The sequence below is a fragment of the Ranitomeya variabilis genome, chromosome 1 (assembly GCF_051348905.1).
Source record: "Ranitomeya variabilis isolate aRanVar5 chromosome 1, aRanVar5.hap1, whole genome shotgun sequence".
Classification (NCBI taxonomy): Eukaryota; Metazoa; Chordata; class Amphibia; order Anura; family Dendrobatidae; genus Ranitomeya; species Ranitomeya variabilis.
Genome location: NC_135232.1, coordinates 629,730,870 through 629,748,547, shown reverse-complemented (window position 1 = coordinate 629,748,547; position 17,678 = coordinate 629,730,870). Strand labels below are relative to the sequence as shown.

The window sequence follows — 17,678 nt, the reverse complement described above, 5'->3', positions numbered from 1 at the left end:
TATGCCGATGAAGCTCCATTGGGGAGACCATGCAGTCAGGGTATTTTGATCCTAGCTCGGTTCGTGTGTAATGTGATACAAGGAAAAGGGGAAGATGAGAGGAGGAAGAGCCAGCAAATGATACACTCAAAGAGCGGTCAGAGAGAAAGGAAGACAAACGAGAGCAGTATCCTTGTAACCGATCCATATGAGTATTGTGAGGAGTTGGTGTGCCACAGTGTGTAAAGAATGGAAATCGGACTATAAAGATTCAAGAAGAGTTATCAGAACGATAGCAGACTAGGCGAGAGTACCAAATGTTCCATAAGTTTGGAGATGAAGGGACAGTTAGAGACAGGTCTGTAGTTATCAGGGCAGTTCTGTTGAGGGATGTTACCTTTTAGTAAAGAACATATGATAGTGTATTTGAAAAAAAGGGAAATAAACTGAATGAAAGAGGTTAAACATTACAGGTGATGCCAGTAAGAGGGACAGTGACGGAATAGGGACGCTGGTGCAGGTAGTAGGGTGAGAAGACTTGAAGAATCTGGTAACTTCTACTGTGACTGGTTCAAAGGCGAAAAGTGAACTAAATAGTGAGAGTGAAGAAGATCCTGGGGCTTTGGTAAATAACTTACTGTTTGCGCTTTTTTTTTTTTTTCTTAAATAGATGGTGAGATCATATGCCTTTGGAATATATGAATGTATACAAAGCCAACTGCATAGTTTATGGCTTTTATCCGACTCAATCCACTAAAAATAACAATTGAAAAAAAAAATTGCCAATATATATTTACTTACTGCTGGTCCAAACTTTGGTTGGAACTGGTCAATCAGAATACAATTTATGTCTTCATCACCTGCAATTAAAAATACTTGCTTTTAAATATTCAAAACATTAAAAACATGAATTAAATGGAATTCATTTCATTATAAGGGTTGTCCGCTTTCAAACCTTTCACCAAATAGAAAACAGGTGGATCATTATGAAATATCTAGCAAATACGCCCCAGTGCTGAGGAGGAGCAGCAAGAATCCTACATCAGACAAGAATGGGACAACATTTCTCTCCTAAAACTAGGAATCGGTGTCCTCCCTTCAAAGAAATGTACAGACTGTTGTAATAACGGGGGGATGCTAAACAATGGTAGATAAGGCCCAATGTGTTTTTTTGTTTGTTTGTTTTTAGATATGTTTGCTGCCATCAATTTCAAAATAATTTTTTTTAAAAGAAATGAAAAAAAATGTAAAACTTAAACATTCTAATCTGCGTTTTATGATCTGTTGGGAATAAAATATAATTTGGACATATCACACGAAGAGAGCAATCACTGGAGAAGGACATCATTTTCAGAAGAATAGAAGGAACAAGGCGAAGAGGAAGACCAAAAACCTGATAGCCTGATACTATCAAGACAACAATGGAGAAGACCCCTGTGGACCTATCTAGGCTTGCACAAGATCAATCTTCCTACAGAGCATTCATCCATCAAGTCACTGTGCCTCAAGATTGATCAAAAGGTTATTAAATTCATTTCATAAGAATGCAATGATATGTAAATCTCGTTTTCTTTACTTTTAACACAGCGTCCCAACTTTTAGGGAAGTGGGAGTTGTAACTGGATTCCATACTTGTCACATCAGCATGTGTGGGAGGGAGCCCTCTGCCTCTGCAAAACTACTTGTTTACTGCACTATTGGCTGTGGCATTCAAGGAGTTAAACAGCAGCTCCTGTTCCCACTACATCCCCAAAATGTGCATGATGCCAAAAACAGGACTGCTTTCCATCAGTGTTTGGTCCGTTTTTGCCATCAGTGATTTTCTCATCTTTCATGAACCTATAGACCAGTAAGGGTAAATATTGATCGGTGACTCAGACCAAAAACTGAGAGGTCTCCATCATTTTTTTTTGTAACCAGTCGGTCTGGAAAACGACCTGGACCTTTGAAAATCGGACATCTGAATGAGGCCTTAACTAGCATGGTTTCCCAATCTCAAACATGCAGCTTGTCGATTTACCCTGCAGATATTTTAAACAATCCTATACCCAAAGCAAATACTGAAAAATCCCGTAAATGGGGAGTGGGAACATACTACAGGATTTCACTGTGACTATTTGTGACGGTAAAATGGTCTTCTTAGGGCCAAGTTGAGATGACTGTATTTTTAGTCTGAGTGCTCTGCACAAAAAAAAAAAAAACGGACAGCACTGGTACCAACTTTATTCAATATGGCTGTGTTTATTTAATTGCGGATCAAACGTCTGGGTGAAAAGAAATTGCAGTACGCACCAGTCTCTTCCATACTACAGATGAAACTTACTTATTCAAGTCTATGGCTTGTGTAAGGTGCTTGCCACAGGGATACATGTAGTGCACAATGTCGGCTACAGTCTGCTACTCACACAGCTATCCTACACTCTGTAAGTAGCCTTACTTACCAACTGCCGGAAAGCCCAACTATTAGTAACCGGCACCGGCTCGTGGATGGCAGGGGTGTAAGTGCATTTTTCATCAGTATTGTGCTCAGATGCTAACTCTACTATATATAATTGGGGTCTGAAGGGACTGTTATTTTCACCATGTATTGGTAAATATCTCCTTTTTCCAGTTAAGTGTTGTGGATTTGTTGTCTTATGTCACAAGTCCCTGCTCGATTTATTTTCTCCCACTGGCACCTGGAATTCTAGTCCAAGCCAAGGATGCAATAGAAATAGTGCCGCATTCACATCACTAAGCTGTGCGATCCAAAGTACCTCTAGACTCTAGAGTATGAGGTACAGACAGGCCGCGGGGCCAAACAAGCGTACATGAGGCTGCAAAATTAAGCTCAGGAGGCCCGCAGCCAGTCCGTTCATCGTGATCTCTGCTCCCAACCACAAGACCAATATACAGGGTGGGCCATATATATGGATACACCTAAATAAAAAGGAAATGGTTGGTGATATCAACTTCCTGTTTGTGGCACATTGGTATATTGGAGGGGGAAAACTTTTCAAGATGGGTGGTGACCATGGCGGCCATTTTGAAGTCGGCCATTTTGGATCCAACTTTATGTTTTCCAATGGGAAGAGGGTCATAATAATAATAATCTTCATTTTTATATAGCGCTAACATATTCCACAGTGCTTTACAGTTTGCACACATTATCATTGCTATCCCCGATGGGGCTCACAATCTAAATTCCCTATCAGTAGGTCTTTGGAATGTGGGAGAATACCGGAGAACCCGCAGGAAACCAACGCAAACACGGAGAGAACATACAAACTCCTTGCAGATGTTGGGTCATATGACACGTCAAACTTATTGAGAATTTCACAAGAAAACAATGGTGTGCTTGGTTTTAACATAACTTTATTCTTTCATGAGTTATGTACAAGTTTATGACCACTTATAAAATGTGTTCAAAGTGCTGCCCATTGTGTTGGATTGTCAATGCAACCCTCTTCTCCCACTCTTGACACACTGATAGCAACACTGCAGAAGAAATGCTAGCACAGGCTCCCAGTATCCGTGGTTTCAGATGCTGCACATCTCGTATCTTCACAGCATAGACAATTGCCTTCAGATGACCCCAAAGATAAAAGTCTAAGGGGGTCAGATTGGGAGACCTTGGTGGCCATACGATAGATAGATACGATAGATCTATCGTATCTATCTATCGCTATAGCTATCTATCGGTGTGTGTAAACATTATTCTTCAATGGAGTATGTAAATGAAGAGGTTGGACAAGAAATGACATCACATTTATTTTTTTTTTGTATATCTTTATTTAGCTTACAAAAACACACAAATCCGCTTAAAAAAAAAAAGCATCAAAAACGCATGTAAAAACGCATCAAAAACGCAGGTGACCTGCCAGTGACCTCAGGTGCAGATTTGGTGCAGATTTTACCTGCGTCAAATCCTGAGCAAATCCTGACCGTGGGAACATATCAATTTTAGGGTAAGTACTATCCCTGCATTTCTTTTGATTGCTTATTGTTTTCCCACCTATAGCGCATTAGGATTTATCAGGGCAAGTCTGGGACAGCCATCGCGGAGTGGGGGCGCCAAATAACCGTACCTAGGAGGGTGCCAACCTCCACTGCTAGGAAGGGATAGCAGGCAAACATAGGGATTTGTCAGGTTATTGCTATAGACTTATGCTATATATTTGAGAGAATTGATTATTTGCACTGGGAGGGTATTTTTAACAAATAGTTTTCATTAAAGATTTGTGGTTTTATGGGATTATGTTTCACATTTGATTTTTCTTCCCTGGTCTACATTTTTGTTACACATGTATGGAAAACACTGAGTACACCGTTACCATTTTTTCACATGTGTTTTGTATACGTGTGAAGGAGGCCTTATTGGAAATTTTTGACGTAAATAAAATGTCTGCTTCGTAATACAGTCTAATTGTTAATATTTGCCCTTTGTGGACATTTAAAGGTATAGTTCACTACTTTTATATTGATGAACTATCCTTTAGTAGTCATTCCTATATGAACCTTTAATCTAACATACCTGAATAGTTTGGGATCTGTACGTCACTTTTCTTCACATTTTGAGGAGCTGTTGCCTCAACCTTTTCGGGTTTTAGGGCCGATTCAGCTTGATCTTCTGATACCATGTCACCAGTGCTAAAAAATAGTATGTAAAATGGTTATTATGTACTCAAGTTTATGAATGCATCAAGTTTTCTTTATCTTTTTAATAATACAAACTTTACTGAAAGTAAAAGATAGAAATGTGGCCATTTTCACACCGACTACTGCAGCATATTTCAGAGTACCTTCCTGTTGCAGGAAATGCACCTACACATTAGCAGCAAAGAACAGAAGCATCAAATGGGCATGTGCAAAGGTCATTGTGAAAGTAGAGCAGGGTCGGCTGTGACACCGCCTATTGTAAATGGTGGATCTTGTGTTATCAGCTGTATACAGAGGTGTTACAACCAGGGCTGTGGAGTCCGTAAGCCACAGTTGTGACTCAGACTCCTGGATTTTATCAGGTTCCGACTCCGGCTCCGACTCCTTCATAAATGGCCAATTCGTAACAATAAATTTACTGTTGTAAAATATTAACATCGTGCTTATTCAGTTTCTCACCATCATATAAGTAATCAGACCACTTAGAGCAAAAACTATATTTATTAGAATACAATTAGAATATAGCAAATAACTTTTATAAACTTTTATAAACTCTTGTAAGTAAATATGCAATAAACACTGTTATGCAGTTAATAAGAAGAAATCTATAAATTTGTCCTCAGAAAAAGTATTGCCTCTGTCAGATCCTCCTTCATGGATGCCCTCAAATCTGATCTAATTATTTTGAGAGCAGAGAACAACCTCTCTACACTAACTTGGGTTGGTGGCAAAGCAGTAACCACTCGGGCAACATCTCTGACAATGTCAGGATACAGAGGAATCGCTTGTTGAACTGTTATTTTTGATGAACGGTTACATTTCTCAATTTCTTTTAGTGCACATGAAAAATTCTGCTGAAATGTACTGGCTGTGTTCTTTGATGGGGATGACGCTTCTTCTATGCGGGAACGCTTTGCACGGTCCTTGCGATCCAAATATTTTTCAAAATTAAATTCTTCATCAGTTGATGAGGGTGAAGATGTGGCAGGACGACCAAATTCTTCTTGTTCCTCCTGACTGACTGTTCTGCAAGCCTTTCATCCTTACTACTATTTCAAACAGAGCTTCTTTTCCTTTAGTTAGCTGTTGATCATCTAGAGGAATCCGATGCATTGGGTCTACATAAACAGCTGCCAAAAGAATGTTATTTTGTAATAGTAGCTCCTCTCTCCGTTTCATTGATGTAGCGATGCCACTTGCAATTAACCCTCCTCTTTGGGACAGGCAAAACATCAGGTTCTTCCACTCCTTTAAGAAAATACCTGGAGTTAAGTACTCTGCTTGTAATTTTTTAGTCACTGTAAATGGGTGCTCTAGCAATTTTTCCAGCTCAGTCACCTGATTCCACTGACTTTCATCTAGCGTCAGTTGAGGGTTAGCCATGTCTACAAGAAAGGTTTTCAGTTCAACCAAGCGCTGAATCATTAAGTAAGTACTGCCCCATCGTGTGGCTTGATCAATAATTGCCCCTTTTCCAGCACGTCTCTTCAAAATTGAGTCAACTTTAGGGGTTCTGGCAACAGTAGCCAATTTTTTCACCGTGCCAATCAGTGCAGCAGCATGTCCTTCTTGCAGGCTGTCTCTTATAGCCAGCTGTAGCGTATGCACAACACAGCGCATGTGATGAATGAAAGAACATATTGACACAGTTTCAACAAGATCATCTAAACTATCATGTTGCTGTTCATCTGAAGCAACTTCAGTTTGCTCCTCAGTTACAATACTGTGCTCCTCTATTTCAAACATTTCTGTGTCTGTGGACCCAGAATGTTCTTCTAGCTGCTGGTCACCATCATTACTCTCATTCATTAGCTTAATAGTACTTATCATATTTGAAGCATTGTCAGTTACGACAGAAAGAACTTGCTCTTTTTTAAGTTCATAGTCTTGCAGAACCTTTTCCACCAAGTCCTGGAGAAACTCACTGGTGTGATGAGCTTTGGTGTCTTTTACTGCCAATGTCTTGGTAACTATTTCATTTTTATCACAAACAAATCGTACATTGATGGCAAAATAGTTCACTCTGTGACGTGTGCAGGCATCCATTTTAAGAAACAGAAAGCGTCCCTTGAGAGTTTTTTTTAAGTTCTTCCTTTTGTTTAAAAGCTTCTTTGATTACTAATTTTCTAATACTCTCTCTCCAGAGAAACACCAAGCTTGCGGGCCATTTCCCCATTCAGACACATAAAAGCTGGTCGTGAAAATAATGAAATAGGCACACTATCCTTTACAACAAGCTCTATGATCTGTTTTTTAAATGTATCTACTGTCATTGTCACAGTAACTTTGTCACTGACAAAATATCTTGCAACTGATGGCTGCAAAGTTCTCTGCTCCTTTGTTTGGCTGGAAGAGCTGGGCACTGGTTCATTGGTTTGGATGCAGTCTTTCTCATCCACTGCTTTCAGTACTTCTGGATGAAAGCACTGTAAATGTCTCTTTAGATTAGAAGCTCTGGTAGGAGCATTTTTATCTTTGCCTGAATATGCACTGATCTTGGCTTCACAGCATTTGTTTTCGTCTGGATCATTTGTCATATAATGTTTTCTATCTTGAGTGATGGTGAAATGTTCAAATACAGCTGATTTAATGTGATGCTTCTTAGACATTCTCAGGTTTTTAATTCTGCATTCACAATCCAAATGACAATTGTTTTTCCTAAAAACAATTGTACAAAATTATTGCCAGGTCGTACAACTGATATAGTGGTCAGTAATACTGTTATTCCTCATGTACTCACAGTTAACTGATGCAAAGTTTGTTGAAAGGATAATACTTCTTACAGTCTTCCTCTTCTGAGTAGCAGCTGTAAGATGCTTGGAAGACGCACACCTAGTAAACATCTAGTCTAGAGGAGGAGCTTTACTACTAAGAATTTGCAACACATTTTCACTTTCAGTTTCATACATTGTAAGTAGGGGGGTTGGGGCACCATGAGGTTAACCAAGTATAAGATTAGATAAGGGCAGTGGAGAAGTGTGACACACAAGTAGTAAGAAATGTCTCTATCTCCAGCAGAACTGCTTATCACTGTTGTTCATAGTTTGATAGAACATATATATTTGAGTAACATTTATAAAATTCATATGAAAGTTCAATTATGAAATATTAATATATTTTTTTTAAAGCTGGAGTCGGAGTCGGTACATTTCTACCGACTCCGACACCAACCAAAACTAACTCCGACTCCACGACTCCGACTCCACAGCCCTGGTTACAACTCATTGAAATTCTGCCTTTGATGATAAGGAAGCTGCTGAAAACTTCATGAAAGGACAGGAGGAATGGGTCTAAAATAGTCAGTGTGATAATTGCAAAATTACTATTTTATTTTTTTAATAAAGATACAAGTGACACAAACATTAAGTTGAACAGCAGGTAATTTTGTGATGAGGTCTTCCCTTTTAACCCCTTCCCGACATGCGCAAACAGCAGTACTAGTACGGGTGAGGGTGTTTGTGGTAATAGAGCAATAGAGAACACTGCTCCATTCACAGGAGGTGTTCCTTCTAGTTATATGCCCCCCATTTCTCCAGATAACTTGATTGATTTATTTGAAGCGCAGGTTATTAAAGATGTAGAAGCTCTTTTGTATCCAAAAGCTCCCCTTAACCTTACCACTGCAGAGAAAAAGGCGATGCAAGAGATAAGTGAATGGAAAGATACAGTAGTAAGATCTGCTGATAAGGGGGTAAGATCGTTTTGCTCCCCAAATCCCTGTACATTTCTGAGGCCAAGAGGCAACTATCGTATAGTGTAGTGTATAGACCCTTGCAGAAGGATCCAGTGCAGAAATATAAAAGTGATCTAAGGACTTATCTTAGGAAATACGTTGACCTAGGGGTGATTTCCCAGAACAGGGCGGAAAGACTGCTACCGGAGTTCCCCACCAGACCCCATTGGTACCACATACCCAAAGTGCACAAGTCTAGGCGACCTATCGTATCTGGGATAGGGTCGCTCACTGAGCCCTTGTCCCAGTATATAGACTGGTTATTGCGCCCTTTATTGAAGGACATCCCATCTTATCTTAAAGACACTGGTGCCTTTTTGAAAAGTATACAAAATTTTGAATGCCAACAAAATTATGCATTGACATCGATAGATGTCGAGAGCTTGTACACAAGGATTCCACAGAAAACGGGAGTAGAGGCTATTGAACAGATTTTGTGCACTACGGGCAAAAGCCAGCATTTTGTTAATTTTGTGTGCGAGGGGTTAAATTTCATTTTGAGCCATAATGCATTCACTTTTTTGGGGGACTGGTTTGTCCAGGAAGTTGGTACTGCGATGGGGACTCCAGTAGCATGTACTTTCGCCAATCTGTTTTTGGGTCTCATTGAGGAGAAATACGTTTATTCTGAAAAAAAATAGATTTTTGAAGCACATCAAATTGTTAAGATACGTCAACGATATAATGATTGTCTGGGACGGAACCGTTGATATCTTCAATGAATTTGTTACGTATTTAAACCAGGAGAATAGAATGAATATGACATTCACGTCAGTTTTTGGAGGACAACGATTAGAATTCCTAGACGTTTTAGTAGAGATCCAGGAAGGTATTATTTGTACATCACTATATCGAAAAATAGTAGCAACTAACACTTTGATGCACTTTGATAGTTTTCACCCCATGCATGTCAAGCAGTCGTTACCCTATAGTCAATTTTTAAGAGTGAGAAGGGGTCAATCATACAAAAGAGGGGTACTTTAGACAGGTAACAGAAATGAAAGGGAGATTCAGACAGAGAGGGTATCCTGAGGTATTGTTATAATCGGCTTTAAAAAGAGTGGAAAATGGAGAAGAAAGGACAAATGAGGGTGTGATGACTGCCCAGAGGGTTGACAAAGGAAAGCGATTTACCTTCTGCATTAAGTACAGTACGATGGACCGGCACATACGCCTAGCGATTAGAAAAAATTGGCATATTTTAGAACGAGATAAGGACTTAGTGGATGTCACAGCAAGAGGTCCTCTGATTGCCAATAGACGTAGTGTGAGGCTGAGACAAATTAGTCAGGAATCGTGTCCTGAAATCCAACAAAAATTGGCTTAACGCAGGTATCCCAAAAGGGAATTACAAGTGTGGACATTGTCCTTTTTGTAGTCAGCATAACACAGAGCGGGTGCTACACATGGGATCAGTAGAACACATGGTTAATGATTTTATCACATGTAAGACGGACCATGTTGTTTATGTAGTTTTTTGTCCGTGTAAGTATTTCTATATAGGGAAAACAATACGCCCCATGTATGTCCGTTTTCGGGAACATTGTAAGTCTATTCTGATGGGAAAAGGTGTCCCACGTCTGATCTCCCATGTCAGGGAGAAACACAATGGGAATTCTGGAGTACTCACATTTGCTGGGATTGAGAAGGTGAATTTACCAGTGCAAGGAGGAAATTTGGGAAACCTACTTCTTAGATGTGAAGTGAGATGGATCATGCACACGAGCGCAATGGGGCCGTTGGGCTTTAACGACAGGATAGACATGTCAGTGTTTTTGTAATATTTATCTTGATCCGTATGTAGGATATAATTGTGGTTAGTTTGCAGGCTGGTGGTAGGAGTGTGAACAAATGGTGAACAGCTAATTGACATTTCTACGGTTATAATTGCACATATAACATAATACTCTATTAATTTTCGCTTTCTGAATATTGTGGAAGAGATGTAATGTTTTTTAATCTGTGCACTTTTAATAGTGGTGTATTTCATGGTAGGTGGGAGGGGTTCAGGTGGGGGGAGTGTGTTATGGCCGGTATATCACTTCCGTCACATTGCCCTCACACATACTGACCCGTGGAAGCGCAAGCACAGCGCAAAACGGCCGTCGTCCTCCCCTGCTCACAAGCATTCCTACTCCCCCGGCCATGAATCATGTTTTGAAGATGGAATAAAGTGGTTATACACGAGATCGGTGAGTGCCTTCTCTCTTTTTTCTCTTGCACATGGATCGAAAATATGGCTAATTTCTTAGAAGAGCACCAGCGATGAGACGCAGTGGCTGCCTTACACACGTTGTGTATATATCACCCCGATTGTTATCTCAAAAGAACTTGTTCAGCTACCAGACAGTGCCGTCCTGGCTTTTTTCCTTTTCCCTTTTGAACAGATATATTTGAGTAACATTTATAAAATTCATATGAAAGTTCAATTATGAAATATTAATACATTTTTTTAAAGCTGGAGTCGGAACATTTCTACCGACTCCGACACCAACCAAAACTAACTCCGACTCCACAGCCCTGGTTACAACTCATTGAAATTCTGCCTTTGATGATAAGGAAGCTGCTGAAAACTTCATGAAAGGACAGGAGGAATGGGTCTAAAATAGTCAGTGTGATAATTGCAAAATTACTATTTTATTTTTTTAATAAAGATACAAGTGACACAAACATTAAGTTGAACAGCAGGTAATTTTGTGATGAGGTCTTCCCTTTTAACCCCTTCCCGACATGCGCAAACAGCAGTACTAGTACGGCGCATCGATCACGCGGCCTCACGCCGAATGCTGCGGCGATTGAGTGTGTGGGTGCCAGCTGATCAACTGCAGCAATGCCCACGATCGGTGCTAGCACCGATCGCGTGCATTTAACCCCTCTGATGCCACTGTCAGTAGTGTCAGCGGCATAGAGAAGTATCACGCAGGAAGGGGGCTTCCGGCATGCTTCCATCAGGACCTCACGACACGATCACGTTGGTCTGATGGTCTCCATGGAGACCCCCGGCACCAAGATGGCCGCGGGGTCCTTCCAGGCCCTACAGGGAGGGAACTTGTGAGCGCCTGATGGGAGCAGGCGCTGACATGCCTCCTTCCCTGCCTGTCAGATCGCTGATCTGATACTCTGCAGTGCAAAGTGTCAGATCAGCAATCTGACATTATATGGTGATGACCCATACTGGGACAATGTAAAAAAAAAAGTAAAAAAAAATATATTAGAATGTGTAAAAATATTTTTTTACAAATTTTTAAAGAAAAATAAAATATTTTTTCCAATAAATACATGTAAATATATAAAAGCACAAGTATTTGGCATTGCCGCATTTAACAACCCGCTCTATAAAACTCACTAGTTAACCCCTTCAGTGAACACAATAAAAAAAAAGGCAAACAACAATGCTTTATCATACTGATGAACAAAAAGTGTAATAAAACGCGATCAAAAAGTCGAATGTAAATAAAAAAAAATTTCTATAAAAGTTTGTGTAAAAGCGACGACAAAAAAAAATATATAATATATATATATATAGTATATATATATACAGTGTATATATATATACAGTATATATATATATATATATATACAGTATATATATATATATATATACAGTATATATATATATATATATATATATATATACAGTATATATATATATATATATACAGTATATATATATATATATATATATATATACAGTATATATATATATATATATATATATATATATATATATATATATATATATATATATATATATATATTATTTTATTTTTTTATATATATATATTTTAGGTATCGCTGTAATCGTACTGACCTGAAGAATAAAACTTATCAATTCTTTAATTTTATCACACATGGAATGGTATAAAAAAAAAAAGAAGAAATTCCCGAATTGCTGGTTTTTGTTCTGTCTGCCAAAAATCGGAATAGAAAGTGATCACACAATGTCATGTGCCCGTAGATGGGACCAATAAAAACGTCAGCTCGTTCTGCAAAAAACAAGCCCTCACATGGCTCTGTCAGATGAAATATGAAAAATTTCTCTCTCAAAATGTGGTGATGCAAAAACTAGTTTTCGCAATAAAAAGGTGTGTGACAGCAGCCAAATATAAAAACCCGATATAAAACTGGTATCGCTGTAAATCGCACCAACCCGAAGAATAAAGTCGCCTAATCACTTATACCGCACGAGGAATGGCATAAAAAATAAATAAAACCAATTCTTCACCTGCTGTTGATTTTTTAACCCCTTTACCCCCAAGGGTTGTTTGCACGTTAATGACCGGGCCAATTTTTACAATTCTGACCACTGTCCCTTTATGAGGTTATAACTCGAACGCTTCAAAGGATCCCGGTGATTCTGACATTGTTTTCTCGTGACATATTGTACTTCATTATAGTGGTAACATTTATTTGATATTACCTGCGTGTATTTGTGAAAAAAAACGGAAATTTGGCGAAAATTTCGCAATTTTCCAACTTTTAATTTTTATACAATTAAATCACAGAGATATGTCACACAAAATACTTAATAAGTAACATTTCCCACATATCTACTTTACATCAGCACAATTTTGGAACCAACTTTTTTTTGTTAGGGAGTTATAAGGGTTAAAAGTTGACCAGCAATTTCTAATTTTTAACACACCATTTTTTTTTTTTTAGGGACCACATCTCATTTTAAGTCATTTTGAGGGGTCTATATGATGGAAAATACCCAAGTGTGACACCATTCTAAAAACTGCACCCCTCAAGGTGCTCAAAACCACATTCAAGAAGTTTATTAACCCTTCAGGTGTTTCACAGGAATTTTTGGAATGTTTAAATAAAAATGAACATTTAACTGTTTTTACACAAAAAATTTACTTCAGCTCCAATTTGTTCTATTTTACAAAGGGTAACAGGAGAAAATGGACCCCAAAAGCTGTTGTACAATTTGTCCCGAGTACGCAGATACCCCATATGTGGGGGTAAACCACTGTTTGAGCGCATGGCAGAGCTCGGAAGCGAAGGAGCGCCATTTGACTTTTCAATGCAAAATTGACTGGAATACAGATGGGACGCCATGTTGCGTTTGGAGAGCCCCTGATGTGCCTAAACATTGAAACCCCCCACAAGTGACACCATTTGGGAAAGTAGACCCCCTAAGGAACTTATCTAGATGTGTGGTGAGCACTTTGACCCATTAAGTGATTCACAGAAGTTTATAATGCAGAGCCGTAAAAATAAAAAATCATATTTTTTCACAAAAATGATTTTTTCGCCCCCAATTTTTTATTTTCCCAAGGGTAAGAGAAGAAATTGGATGCCAAGAGTTGTTGTCCAATTTGTCCTGAGTACGCTGATACTTCATATGTGGGGGTAAACCACTGTTTGGGCGCATGGCAGAGCTCGGAAGGGAAGGAGCGCCATTTGACTTTTCAATGCAAAATTGACTGGAATTGAGATGGGACGCCATGTTGCGTTTGGAGAGCCACTGATGTGCCTAAACATTGAAACCCCCCACAAGTGACACCATTTTGGAAAGTAGACCCCCTAAGGAACTCATCTAGATGTGTTGTGAGAGCTTTGAACCCCCAAGTGTTTCAATACAGTTTATAACGCAGAGCCGTGAAAACAAAAATTCTTTTTTTCCCCCCACTAAAATTATTTTGTAGCCCCCAGTTTTGTATTTTCCCAAGGGTAACAGCAGAAATTGGACCCCAAAAGTTGTTGTCCAATTTGTCCTGAGTACGCTGATACCCCACATGTGGGGGGGAACTACCGTTTGGGCGCATGGGAGAGCTCGGAAGGGAAGGAGCGCCATTTGGAATGCAGACTTAGATGGAATGGTCTGCAGGCGTCACGTTGCATTTGCAGAGCCCCTGATGTGCCTAAACATTGAAACCCCCCACAAGTGACACCATTTTGGAAAGTAGACCCCCTAAGAAACTCATCTAGATGTGTTGTGAGAGCTTTGAACCCCCAAGTGTTTTTTTTTTTTTATTTATAACACAAAAATTATTTTTTAGCCCCCAGTTTTGTATTTTCCCAAGAGTAACAAAAGAAATTGGACCCCAAAAGTTGTTGTCCAATGTGTCCTGGATACGCTAATACCCCATATGTTGGGGTAAACCCCTGTTCGGGCGCATGGGAGAGCTCGGAAGTGAAGGAGCACTGTTTTACTTTTTCAGTGCAGAATTGGCTGGAATTGAGATCGGACGCAATGTCGCATTTGGAGAGCCCCTGATATGTCTAAACAGTGGAAACCCCCAATTATAACTGAAACCCTAATCCAAACACATCCCTAACCCTAATCTCAACTGTAACCCTAACCACACCCCTAACCCTGACACACCCCTAACCCTAATCCCAACCCTATTCCCAACTGTAAATGTAATCCAAACCCTAACCCTAACTTTAGCCCCAACCCTAACTGTAGTCCTAAACCTAGGCCTAAACCCAACCCTAACCCTAGCCCTAACCCTAGCCCTAACCCTAATGGGAAAATGGAAGTAAATACATTTTTTTAATTTTTAAATTTTTCCTAACTAAGGGGGGTGATAAAGGGGGGGGGTTTGATTTACTATTTATAGCGGGTTTTCTAGCGGATTTTTATGATTGACAGCCGTCACACACTAAAAGACGCTTTTTATTGCAAAAAATGTTTTTTTGCGTTACCACATTTTGAGTGCTATAATTTTTCCATATTTTGGTCCACATAGTCATGTGAGGTCTTGTTTTTTGCTGGACGAGTTGACGTTTTTATTGGTAACATTTTCGGGCACATGACATTTTTTGATCGCTTTTTATTCCGATTTTTGTGAGGCAGAATGACCAAAAACCAGCTATTCATGAATTTCTTTTGAGGGGGGCGCATATACCGTTCCGCGTTTGGTAAAATGGATAAAGCAGTTTTATTGTTCGGGTCAGTACGATTACAGCGATACCTCATTTATATCATTTTTTTTATTTTGGCTCTTTTATACGATAAAAACTATTTTATAGCAAAAATAATTATTTTTGCATCGCTTTATTCTGAGGACTATAACTTTTTTGTTTTTTCACTGATTATGCTGTATGGCAGCTCGTTTTTTGCGGGACAAGATGACGTTTTCAGCGGTACCATGGTTATTTATATCCGTCTTTTTGATCGCATGTTATTCCACTTTTTGTTCGGCGGTATGATAAAGCGTTGTTTTTTGCCTCTTTTTTTTTACGGTGTTCACTGAAGGGGTTAACTAGTGGGACAGTTTTATAGGTCGGATCGTTACGGACGCGGCGATACTAAATATGTGTACTTTTATTGATTTTTTATTTTTATTTAGCTAAAGGAATGTATTTATTGGAACAATATTTTTTTATTATTATTATTTATTTAGGAATTTTTTTTTTTTTTTTTTTTTACACATGTAATTTTTTTTTTTTACATTTTTACTTTGCCCCAGGGGGGACATCACAGTAAAGTGACAGATCGCCGATCTGACACTTTGCTGTGCACTGTGTCAGATCGGCGATCACACAGCACAGCAGGGAGGCTTCCCGGCGCCTGCTCCGAGCAGGCGCTGTGAAGCCACCTTCCTGCAGGACACAGGGATGCAGCCCCGCGGCCATTTTGGATCCGGGGCTTGCAGCGAGGAGACGCTCGGTACAAGGTGAGCACATCGCCTTGTACCGATTGTCTCAGGGAAGCACGCAGGGAGCCCCCTCCCTGCGCGATGCTTCCCTGTACCGCCAGAACACTGCGATGATGTTTATTCGCAGTGTGCCGGGGGCTATTGTGCCGGGGGCGGTCCGTGACCGCTCCTGGCACATAGTGCCGGATGTCAGCTGCGATAGTCAGCTGACACCCGGCCGCGATCAGCCGCGCTCCCCCCGTGAGCGCGGCTGATCGCGCTGGACGTACTATTCCGTCCTTGGGAAGTAGGGCCCACCCCACATGTACGGAATAGTACATCCAATGACAGAAAGGGGTTAATTCTGCCTCCCACAGATCGCAGTAAGGCTCGGCACACAATAATCCTACGCTCTGCGCTGAGCACTTACACAGGGGTTTCCGTGTAAATCTCAGGCAGAACCTCTGGAGGAAGATTCTCTATAATGAGGCAGATGGAGGCACTGTGAATGCTGTCTGACCTGTGATCCGGCGGTGTCCGTCTTTTTAGGATTGCATAAAAGTGCCGTCGGACACAGTTTTGTGGGCTTCTGAAAAGGACACCGCTGAACAGAGGCTAGATGGAGCCCAGAGTAACTCTGCTTCCTCACTATAGTGAATGAATTCATAGGGGGTTTGATCTGTCACATCACTCAGATTTAGATGGAATCCCCAAAGTGCTCAGCGTAGAGCGCAGGATAAATGTGATCCCTAGGGCTATTCGAAATGTTCCCAATAAAAGCTTCAACTTAATCCACTAAAAAAGCAAGTCCCCACTCAGATCCGTCATCTGTAAACGGAAATAAAGGGGGCTTCCAAGTTACTGGTAGCACAAAAGCTCTGGAAAAGCTAAATGGCTCCTCGCTCCCCAAAATAAATTCAGAAAATTCTAGGCTCTCAAATCCAAATGCCCCATCCCTTCTGAGCTCCAGTGTGCCCAAACTTTATTTAGCACCCCATGTTTGCCATTTCTGTAGTGATGATAGCCCGCCTAATTTACAGGTGCATGTCTCCAGAAGCATAAGCTGGGCATAATGTACTGGTCACTACAACGGCAGTTTGCAATTTTCACTCAGCAACTGCTGCCTTTTTAAGGAAAACACCCATGGAGTCAAAATCGTCACTACATCTGTAGATAAATTCTCAAAGAGTTATAATTTTCAAAATGGGGTCACTTGTTGGGTGTTTCCACTGTTTAGGCACATCAGTGGCTCTCTAAACGTGACACGGCATCCGCTAATTATTCTAATCAATTTTACATTCAAAAAGTTCTGTGCAAGCCGGGGTGTGGCATCCCTGTTTCTGATCTAGAGATTGTGTTTCACTGGTTGGGCCGGTCCTTTTTGTCTGCCCTTATTCACACTGAGGTCAATATTGACACATGGTAAGGTTTTAATATTAGACAGTGTAGGACCGTACCGATCAGAGTTACCTTGTCGTGGTGGGATGGATTTTACGCTATTTTTGATCAAAAACAGTATTACTAAAAACTTATTTAAATGTGCTTTTTGCTTTTTATTTACTTAGTTACAGCAGGGTTTTTCTCTTGTAGGTTTTATGTTTTGTGGCCAATGTGAACATGCGCTTATGAGCTGCATGTGTACCAACTTAAATCAAGCGCAATTTTTGTGTTTATTCAAAAAGTCAAAATGATGCGCCTTCCCTTCCAAGCTCTGTCGTGCACCCAAACAGTAGTTT

At 40.0% G+C, this 17,678-nt stretch overlaps 1 protein-coding gene across 4 annotated transcripts in view; it reads right to left on the bottom strand.

Moving 5' to 3' along the window:
- Nucleotides 1-17,678, bottom strand: part of EXD1 (exonuclease 3'-5' domain containing 1) — a 178,305-nt gene that overhangs the window by 87,664 nt on the left and 72,963 nt on the right. For all 4 annotated transcript variants that reach the window (XM_077293348.1, XM_077293359.1, XM_077293375.1 and 1 more), the window contains exons 5-6: nt 4,493-4,608; nt 781-839 (exon numbers count right to left, since the gene is read on the bottom strand). In XM_077293348.1, coding sequence (XP_077149463.1) covers nt 781-839; nt 4,493-4,608 — 175 coding nt within the window. The remainder of the gene's footprint in view (nt 1-780; nt 840-4,492; nt 4,609-17,678) is intronic.